Consider the following 11,412-nt stretch of genomic DNA (forward strand, 5'->3'; position numbering starts at 1 on the left):
TCTTTTCAGATAAGGATATATGCATATATAATGATGGTTTAAACACATATTTACATCCTGCGGAAGGTAACATACTTGAGTTCTTTTCAGATAATGATATATGCATATATAATGATGGTTTAAACACATATTTACATCCTGCGGAAGGTAACATACTTGAGTTCTTTTCAGATAATGATATACGCATACATAATGATGGTTTAAACACATATTTACATCCTGGCACGGGAACCTATTCCGCTCATCAGTTACAGACTCAAACCTACTGAATGAATTTGAATGGTCAGCCATAGTTATTATCAGTGTTCGGTGGCACAATTAACAGTTGTTTATTTTTCACGATTCACTTGATGCTCAGTTAATGAATTTACATCCTTACGTACATCTTATTCAAGTTATTGTCGTCTAATCAATAGTAAACCTTTGTTCACAGCCATTATCTATGAGCACAGCAGTTATCAGCAATGACATCACACTTCCCCGGTTATATCCTACCCAAATGCCCTTCCTGCATGTACAAAGACGTCAAAAGTTGGAACTTACTATTTCTTTGTAAGGTTGCTTTGGCACAGTAACTCAATTCAAACTCTATTGCATTTTGACGAACTTGAACCCGAGACCTGGTGTTATCACCATCGTGAACATTCCCAGCGGTCGTATTCATATAAGGGTAATGCTATTTTTGAGGGCATTATCATTTGCAGAAGCCCGAGGAAACAATGAAGGAATTTGACTGTAAGTTTACTCAAAACCAACTTCTGACGGGGTTGACTGCCCGAATGCAATTACGCCATCGAACAATTCAAGTGACGTCACAACAGAAAGTGACGATTTAGACCTTGGCCTTTGACAAGACCACAGCCTGCAACATGTCAAACTATGCCAGTGTTCGGTTTTGATCAAACAACAACGTTAATAGTACAATAGCACCAGCAAGAAAGCCAATATTACCGCTATTTAAAGCGGGAATTAGGGTTGCTTTGACTTGTTTGACCCAGAATATCTGCCAGTCCAAAGCCAATGTCGAATGAACCGTAAGCCCGCGCACCCACTGTGACGTCACTTGACAACAGAACTGATTTGTGGCCCGTCGTTAGGTTGAGCGGTCGGATATCATTTGCAGCGGCCCGCTAATTTCTGATAATGGGAGGGCCGTTTCATGATAATTCCATGTATTTTAGCTATAATAAAGGTTATCAGAAGTTGCAAAGAACTTTCTAAAATGAGTCTTAACTATGAGCTACATTTGAGTGTAGTCATTATGGTTCTGAGAGCAAAGTGTAACACTTTGTTTGAACAAAGACATTCGTTTGAACAATGGACATTTCATAGTGTGGCTATATTTAGAATTTCGGGCGCTCTTCAGATTAAGAGGCTTGATTTTGGTATCACGTGACGGTCAGGTGATGTAAACAAGCAGACGTGAATCTGTCGTCTGGCAACATACACTAACGAATATATAATTTTGTCAGAAACAAACAATTCCTTTTAAATTGAAAAGGACCCCCAGTAAGATAAACTTGAGGAAATCTAGGCATGCTTCATTTGTAAAAGTCTTCATCATTTCAGAAAGGGCTACGCAGATAGGGGTTCAGGGACTGTGGGACAGGCGATCTGTCAACACCTCGAGCGATGGATTCTGCAGTGAAACGCACCCCAAATATAACGAGACATGGAGAACGAAAGGTAAGTTTAGCCTCGGAGTTACTTCACGATTGAACACCGGAGGCAGTGGTGGAGGGAAGGTTACAGCAAATATCAATGTTGCATTTCCGAAACGGTGAAAAGCGTTTGAAGTCAAGTTGGAGATTTGCTTTAGGAATGCCATTTTCATCTTACATCATGCTGCTAAATGTGACGTAAGAACATTCATGGATTTACTTTTGGTATTTCTTAGATTTTTTCAGACAAAAAACTTCTTAAGAATGTTCAGAATATTTATGATTAGAATCTACTTGGATAATAAAACCACATAAAACTAAATTTATTAAGACTTTATGCTGCATTAATTTAAGATTTTGGAAGGTTGGCTTGAATGTGAAAACTACCCCAACAATAAAATGAGTGAATGACAGACATTTAACACTGAAGTCATCAATATTTCAGACATATCAGTTAATCATAGAGTCTGGACCAAACACAATCTAAGTAAACTTAGGCTCAGTATTATTCGTTGCACTGCTATATACTGCTCAGTATAGCAGTGCAACAAATATATTACTGAGCCTAAGTTTACTTAGACTGAACCAGACCAGCATATGAAGATAAAGAGCACCAAACACGTTTGTGGTAATAAGGATGCACACCTGACACAAAATATTACATTAGAGTTTCTCTCAAAAACATCTTTTACAACTGAATACCCAAATCATATTGACACATTTCAGAGATCTTACTCTGAAAACCATTATTATTTAGCTATACTCACGAAACTGAAATCTATTTTATTCTACTTTGGTTGCGAACATGTAGTTCAAAGTCACTGGTGGCTGTAAATTTGGACAATTTGACTTTAGTTAGGTGCAGTTATTGTGAATTTCTATTTCTGTTTTAGTCTTCCTTAAAAGGAGTAGAGAAGATTGATCATTTTCTGCAACCCAGCAGCTCATTTTGAACAAGTAGACTTTGTGAAATAACTAGGCCCTGGCAAAAAAACAACCTCCGAATTTTCACAATTTTAGTGGCCATATTTGTCCATGTGAAGCAAGGAACCAAAGAGGTAACGTTCTGTGGAAACAATATTGGTATACATAATCAGTAGTACTGAAGACATGTGTTTAGTGGTAACAGAATGGTGGACGAATGCAGACCAGTCATTGCATAAACTCACTTCACTTGTGTCATGTAGGTAAGAGATTGTTGTATCTGAGCGCTGCCACATTTAATATAATGTTGAACCACAATTTCAGCAAGCAACCAATAGCTAATATAGTTGAATGGGAATGAAGTCCTTTTGTGATATTTGTTACACTACTGATGTGCTAGTAAACAGTATTTGCTGCAGAACTGGAACCAGAAATCTGGGGATATGCCAAAGGGACCAGTGCAATCATTTGAATACAATACAGGACATATTTCAAATTCTTCTGACCAAGACTGCCAAACCAGATTTTAATACAACCATAAATATTTCTTTTTGTCAGTTGGTTTGCGGGTTGACAGATGCAAAATACCGAGAAAATGATGACCTATAAAAAATGTATATTGTCTCTGATCCAAATAAAAAAATAATAACTAAGCGACCTTGCTATCAAAATTCCAGTTTCTCACACTGAAATGAAAATTTAAAATGAATATGCAGTACAATGTACAGAGACAATAACTGTCTTTTCATTTAATCACAGTCTCATGGTCACAATTTTACTGGGCAAAGTGCAAATTCAAGTGGCCATCAAGTTAGAATTCACACACCAAACTTAATTTGGGGTGTGGGGGTGTGTGTAATTCCATAAATCAACACACGAAACAGATATTATAAAAACAATTCTCGGTATTTCCCCCTTCCTAACCAGTTCTTTTTTTTGAAAAATGTCTAAACCAATGAATAATGAGAATGGGTTTACACCACTTTTAGCAGTATTCAAGTAATATCCAAGCTGGGGATACCAGAAATGGGCTCAGAAAATTGTGCCCATGTGGGTAATCAAACCTGGGTCTTCTGTTTGATGAGCCAGTGCTTTCACCACTAGACTATCCCACCACTCCTCACCAACTAATAACAAAATGCCTCAGTTACATGTCATGCATGTAGCGTAAGGTATATTTTGGATAGGTGCTCTGTTAGTAAAGGACAAATTATACTCTGTCACTTGATGGATTCTCGTATCAAGACACCATGTACAAAAGTACACTGTTCAGACGGGTACACAAAACGAGTAAGCTGGACTACGTTTTTGGACTTTTTTGTGGAAGCCTCGGTCACCTAGTGGGGTAGATCACAGGCATTGTGTGCTGGTTAAGGACTGCTACATCCAATGCGTGCTGGTGCCTTACCCTGGCAGTGTGGACATGAAACATGGACTGGTACCCTCCAACAAAAGTACCAGATTCTATTTGTATTTGTACTTGAATGATGTACATGTATGTACAACTAGGTTCTTGGAAACAAGTGTTAGAAACATCCAGGAAAGTCGACACTTTCAGATAGATATCATGTCCCCCCTGGTTTGGTTAAGTTTGGTTGTTGTTTAATGCTCGGCAATGTTCCAGCTATGTGGCAGCAGTCTGTAAATAATTGAGTCTGGACCAGACAATCCAGTGATCAACAGCATGAGTATCGATCTATGTACTTGGGATATGATGACATGTGACAACCAGGTCAGTGAGCCTGACCACCCGATCCTGTAACTCGAGAAGTAGAAATCCTTGAAACATTCTTATGTAAGGGGCCGTTCATAATTTATGGCTAGGGGTGGGTGGGTGGTGATGATGATTTTTATGGACAATGATGATTTTTATGGACAATGATGATTTTTATGCACAATGTGACTGACCCCCCCCTAAAATTTATGTACAAAGTGAGTGACCCCCTTCTGCATGTCATGTGCAAAATCAATTACCCCCCTTCCCCTTCCCATGTTTTGTAAGCCTAATTTTTAAATATTTTTATGTACAAAATTGATGACACCCCCTAGAACACCTGTACAAAATTGATGACCCCCCTACCTCCCCAGAACAAAATGGGTGACCCCACCTTAAAATCATCATCACCCCCCAGCCATAAATTATGAACGGTCCCTAAGTACATCCATAACCCGATGAACTGTGTAGGTATTGCAAATGATTGTTTTACACATAGGTTTTCATCACCGCGAGTCGAAAGAGATGTTGATGAATATGTTCAAATATTTTCATTCTGATGCCTTGCAAGCTTCACAAGTAAATTGAAAAAAGATATGACTTAGTAATGGAGAAAATACCTTATTTTGAATGTTGTTGATTAATTTAAGGAAAATATCAATCAATGCCTCAAAGGAATACTAATGTATGGACTGGTTTTGAGGTATCTGACCATGCTTTCCAGTAAATAAGGATTAACCTTTGGTCATCAAGTATGTCAAAATACATTAGGTTAATGTCCTCCACAATTCATTGTGTTTAAATACCAAGACTGTATTTTGAGCCAGATGTCAATGACAACACTTGAACCTCTAAATTAAACATCACAATAATGAGGAAAAGGAAAGAGCCTCTATCTCCTGGGCTATCATTTAAGCCACCTGAACCTACACTAAACCCTGTATCCATTCCCATGTTTCTGCAATCACAAATTACCCACATACCCTTGATTTTCATTAAAGGTTTACCAAACAAACACTGACATAAGGAAGAGGGATGTAACATGCATTACCCCCAATCCGGCTTCAGTGGATATGAAGAAATGTTTTGATGGCGAATTTAAGGGTCAGTTTGAATTTCTCAAATCCTGAGCCTGTTGCAATTGTTACATATTCAAGAAGAGTGATTGAATTGAACATCACTGTGAACGTACATGGATAAATTAAGCCTAAACCTAGGCATTGCTGTTTCTGGTATGTAAGAATGCTGCGAAGACAAATTGATCCAGGCCCCCTGTTGAGTGATTGTTAATTGATAATTTCATTAAAATCAGGTCTGATTGCTCACCTCTCAGATCACAGGACTTCCCACTACAGGTAAAATCAAAAGGACCTTTATAAATTTGGTCCCATCGTGAAATGGCTATCCCAAATTTTACATTAGTCAATCAGAAAACTACTTTCAGCTTTTTGCTATAAATTTCAAACTGGCAACTCTCAATCCATTCAAAGATGTTTACAAAAATATTCATAAAATTATAACCAAACAAAAGGAAATTAAAGGAAGTCGAATAAATGGTAGTTATTTTATGACAGTACTTCCCAAGGTGTGGAAAGTCTCTGTTTCAAATGTTCATACCTGCAAGACTGAGAAACCATGGATTTAATTCAATCTGTACAACTTTTGAACTGTCGGTCACACATTCGTTTTAGTCTGTTCCTAATCAGATTACCATGCACTATTTTAATAGTTTGTCATTACATTTAACACTCATGATGCCTCATCAACGTCAAAGACGTCGGTTGATGTCAGAGCAATTGGGGAGATGCTTGAACCAGGCTTCTCACGATGTAACCTTGCGAATGCACTAACCGTCAGACAAAGCATTTTAACAGAGCGTGGAACTGTAATCGAACTCTTGCTATGACAGCACACCTTCATATTGGTGGTCGTCAAAGGTCTACTACAATGACAAGACCACTAATCACGTATGGGAACTTTTGATTTTGACTCAAGATCATTGTCACTTTAAGAATGCTAAAAATTTTGAACATGATCGCTATGAGAGGATCCATCATGGACTGTGGAGGAATCAGCAGAAACAGAAAAACTGATCTGCATGTCATGGGGAGGGTACGATGACAGGCGTTCAAGTACAGGGATGAGACCCTACACTGGTGCCGTTGGTCCAGAGTTCATTATGATGGACGATAACGCCTGTCCCCATTGTGCTAGTTTCTGGAACAGGAAACAATTGTCTGTATGGAATGGCCTGTATGCATGCCGGACCTAAACCCTGTCGAACATGTGTAGAACATGCTGCAGGTTGCCATTTCCGGACATGACGCACAACCTGGGACTCTAGAACTTGGAAATGCCCTGGTCGAGGAATGGAATAACCTTCCAATGACTAGTATCTGGGTTCCTATTGACAGCATGAACCGGCAATGCCAAGCCGTCATTCAGGCATGGGGAGGTCATACCCATTATTGGCATGAACTTTGAAATGGATAAAATCAAAGACACCTCTCTGTACCCAGTTTGCCTTTTCATGATCAAATGCAATTTTTGGAATGTAATGCACCCAATGGATTTCTCAACCATTAAGTGAGTTAATTCTTTATTGAAGTCTTATTTAATGGTGCATTAACCCCACTCTTAACATGTCATGTTATGCTTACCAAGCCATGTGTTGCAACAACTTTGCAAAAGCTTAGCTGCTGAAACTGTCATAACTGATGATGCAATAGAATTGGCTATGAAACTCAATTGGGTCCATGCCCCATGAGCCAAGGACAAGATTTGACGAAAAATCACATTTTTTTATTCTTGAGAATGGATTTACATTTGCATGAATACAGTAGAGATTCCATATTTCAATGGAGACAAAAAAAAATTATTACATTTAAAAAAAATGAAAAACAATTACAAAATGAATTTGTGATGAATATCACTTTGTTAAAAAGCTTCGACAGATGTTACAAACCTAGCATAATTAGCAGAGTGGCAGCAATTGCTCATGTCAAATAAAATGCGTAAAAATTCAACACAGGGTCTCGAGTAATGCAGGTTGCTCAGCAAGTTTGATTTGGATGGTGTTCAATGTGATAACTTTTACTGTGCATCTTCTTTGGCTGTGCCAGGCAGATGTTACTATGGATTAATACTGCGGATTTGGGCATTCACGGGCGAAATGGCCATCTGCACCGCACTGGAAGCAAGCATTGTTGCGATGACGTTGGGCTGAAAATAAAAGAAGTTAAATGTTAACTGAAACACAAGATTTCACAGGAATAATTCAGACTAAATGAGGCATGATGTGTGGAGACATGCAATTGTCATTTCTTGTAGTATTCGTTAAAATACAGAATTGGCCTAATCAGCATAAATATAGTATGATCTATTGATTTACAGTACGCAGATTTGGTGCAGTTTAGATTCCTGAACTGACATTCATTAGCAAATTTCTGCATTAACCCAGCAAACGTGGATTAATACTCCCATACAAAAAATGTTACAAAATTATGCAACATATCTTAATAACTCAAGAAAAAGATTATGAAATTTTACTCACGACCGCTCCTGTCCTGTGGCTCTTCCAGTTCCCTGATCAATGCTTCTGCTGCTTGTCTGTGCTGACTCTCTCCAGACAACTGGATTCGAACTCTTCCACCTTCTGCCTGGTCACTGAATACCTTAAAATGATGTTAGGACATAATCAGAAACAAGTTTCCTTTGAACATTTCATTACAATTACTCCATATAGTACTGTTTACACTCATTACATCAATCACCCAAACTGAAAAGTCAAAAGTCACTTGGATGACTAATCATATAGCTAAAGCCAGCATTTGTTTAATTCAACTGCACACTTTAGATCAGTGATGGAAGTATATAAAAAGCAGTCGTTTAAAATTTTCATTTTGGATGTGTCCCACCAACAAGTGAAACAAATCAATTTACTCTAGTTCAGCTTTCTATCAATTTATTAACATTAAAAACATTTAAAATAATATTCTGAATAGAAATTACTTTAAGATTTAAAAACACTTTGACGAAAACATTACTCATGTAAATACTATGAATTATTAAGGGGATTCCATTTTTTGTTGTGCCAGTCATGTGCTATTAATGTATAACACATGGCATACCTCATAGTGGTATCCCAAAAAAGCCCTCCAAAATTCCTGTAGTTCAACATACTTTAATCAAAGCTCCACTTTGGTCCTGCAGCTCACGAATTCTCTGACCCCTTTTCCCTGCAAAGGTAACAGACATATTTACATCATGAAAGTAAATCTGTAACAATATCAAGTGTTCATGTTTGTCGTCATTTGACCTACATCATTTGATAGGGATTACCATTACCGGTTATTCCATTACATACATAAACAATTATCTTGGTATCCATAATGAAAGTAAACAAGACCTTAAAGGGCCAGTATATCAACCCTTCTGAACTACTGAGAGTAAATAAGAGATAACCCTCAACTTGACTCTGCTGTGGCTTGCTTAAGGTTAGGTGTGTAAATTCTACTTCCAGGAACCCATGTACAATTTTTATATATTAAGATTCAGGTTTTGAGGAGAAAATGTCATGTGTGCATGCATGCAAAAGTACAGAACATGATCAGGGATTGGGAAAGGCAGGGGACCTGGGCCATTAGAATAAAAAAATGGCCCATTAAAATTTTGAAGTTTACTATTGACACAAGGGCAGTGACCCTTTCAAAATTCAGAAAATGGCTAATAATCCTGAAACTGGACCATTGTCAAAGTTCTCTCTCCCGATCCCTGCATGATCAATATTCTTCACACAACCCTCCCTCAATGAAGTGCTCACTTTAAGTGCGCTACTCATAAAATTGTCTGATTTAAAAACACCCGCAACTACCACTGGCCCTTTAAAGCTTCTTGGGCTGGGACCGTACAGGCCGGGAGCTGTCCCCTCTGATATTATCACAATACTTCCATGTGCTATTTGGTGACTAGCATTTTTTTCAATAGATACGATGACCAAATGCCTGTATACTGTGTAACCACTTGGCCAGTCTGTTCGCCTTAAGCTAAAAGGGAGACAACTATACCAACATTAAAAACACATGGAATGGGGTGACTGCCAGTGTTAATTATGGCACAATGAGATGAAAATATTTCACTTCTAATTGGGCTCTTTGGGGGTCACTGGTGGATACTGTATATTGTCCCAGCCCTAAGAGCACAAAGTAAAATGTCTAATACTTTCAAACCTGTTTACAAGAGAAATAAGACATTAAAGAAATTTATATTCCAACATTTTGAATACACCATCCATGTACCTGAGCTTTTACTCCAAACAGATTCATAGAGTGCAAGATTTGTTTTCTTAATTATAAAACACTGATCAATGTCAAGGAGTGAGAAATGTAACAAAAAAGTAAGCCTTTTTACTTACTTTATAATGACACATTTTACATTAAGAGACACTCTCCTCCCCACCCCCCTGATGGTATGACGGCCAATTAGAGCCAATTTGGTACTGTTAAATATATGGCATCCAAAGAAGAGACTGCAAAAGACATGAAAAGAATATTCAAATTCGGCTGGGGAGAATTCAAGTGCATTTAAAAAAAATCTGGTGTAATTAACAAACATAATTAAATTGAATCGCCAGAGGAAATTACTCAGGAAACAATGTGGTGTTTAAGTCGCAATTATATATGGAACGACGAGCAAACATTAATATTCAAATAATCAGAATCCAAATTATGGTATATGGTAAGAATATGATTCATGTAAAATGAAAACTGAACGAGAAATTCTGGACTCACTTTACTTACCGGCACCAGGACAATCACTGACAAAGCACATGGCCCACGAACACATGGTCATGATTTGGCTCGCACAGCATCCTCAAAGCGAGGCAAAGGCGTTCAGAAACATACACGACCACAAAACAAACCAAAATCTGTCGGACAATCTGATTCCACACAATTTTCACAACAGTTTGATAGCAAATCTCGAGCTCTGGGGCATTCTCAGTCGCTAGGTAGCTTTATCGAGCTATGTAACAATGGCCGCCAAAATCTGACCGACATGTTCCCAAAGAAGCGCACATGTTATGCCGAGAACATCCTGAAACTCAAGACAAAAAACACCCACAAATGAACAATAATGTAGCATGCTAACCGATTATTCTGCCGACAATTGACTGGTCAACGTAAATGTCTGTTTTTCCACCGGGGTTGTTCCAGTTCGAATGATATGAACCACCATCATTGCCTCGGCCGCCATCACGGCCTCCGCCATAATTATCACGTCCTCCGCCATAACCTCCATCTCGTCCACTGCCATAACTGCTTCCCCCAACTCTTCCTCCGCCATAACTATCATGTCCGCCGAAACCATCATTTCCGCCAAATCCACCACCCCTTCGCCTGTCTGATCGCTCGTACCCTCTCTGCATTGTGTCTGTTGTCTGTCAAAATGTCTGCCCCTTCAAGAACTTAAACGAAATTGCTTGCCTATCCCACAATCCCCTTCACCGGAAAAGACGGAACAGCAGCAACACGCATGATACGTCACAAGTTGAAATTCGTACAATGCCTTTTCAGTTTTAGACGCGCACATCGATTTCAACTGTGTATGAAATCTTTACGAAGCTTACGCATCAAGCTCATCGCATTATGATAACTGTAATCATTTAAAAGAAGAATCAATACACCCTTGCCACATAAACATATTCGGATTGTTCTACGTAAATGTGAGGAAATTCTTACCCATCTAAAACAACTTCACGCAAATTGTCCGAACCGGAACCAACAGCGATTGGCCTTGAGTTCAAATGATTCATTCAGTGAGTAGTTGTGCAAAGAGTAAATAACTGGGGTTGTTTGGTCTTTTTGTACATGCGCATTGTATGTTATGCATAGATATGGTTATAACAGGATATGTGTCAATTTGATGTTATAAAACGAGTGCATTCTTGTATGCTATGAAGAGATGGTAAAAGTACAAGAATTCTTATACGAGTTTTGTAAGATCAGTATTACACACATGCGAGTGATCTATAGAAATTTATCGGTGTATGTGTGTCATAGGCTTCTACGAGACTCGTGTAATAATTCTAATATTAGCCGGAGGAGAGGTACGACA

At 38.4% G+C, this 11,412-nt stretch overlaps 1 protein-coding gene across 1 annotated transcript; it reads right to left on the reverse strand.

Annotated features, from left to right (window-relative positions):
* Nucleotides 1-7,086: 7,086 nt before the first annotated feature.
* On the reverse strand, nucleotides 7,087-10,809 carry LOC124275287 (keratin, type II cytoskeletal 1-like). Its single transcript, XM_046710768.1, has 4 exons — nucleotides 10,447-10,809; nucleotides 8,482-8,537; nucleotides 7,853-7,973; nucleotides 7,087-7,521 (listed from the first exon to the last, which is right to left on the reverse strand). The coding sequence occupies exons 1-4, from the start codon at nucleotides 10,721-10,723 to the stop codon at nucleotides 7,439-7,441; spliced, it is 537 nt and encodes a 178-aa protein (XP_046566724.1). The 5' UTR covers nucleotides 10,724-10,809; the 3' UTR covers nucleotides 7,087-7,438.
* Nucleotides 10,810-11,412: the final 603 nt, after the last annotated feature.

Source organism: Haliotis rubra, unplaced genomic scaffold (assembly GCF_003918875.1).
Source record: "Haliotis rubra isolate DU_JTF1 unplaced genomic scaffold, ASM391887v1 Scf2, whole genome shotgun sequence".
NCBI lineage: Eukaryota > Metazoa > Mollusca > Gastropoda > Lepetellida > Haliotidae > Haliotis > Haliotis rubra.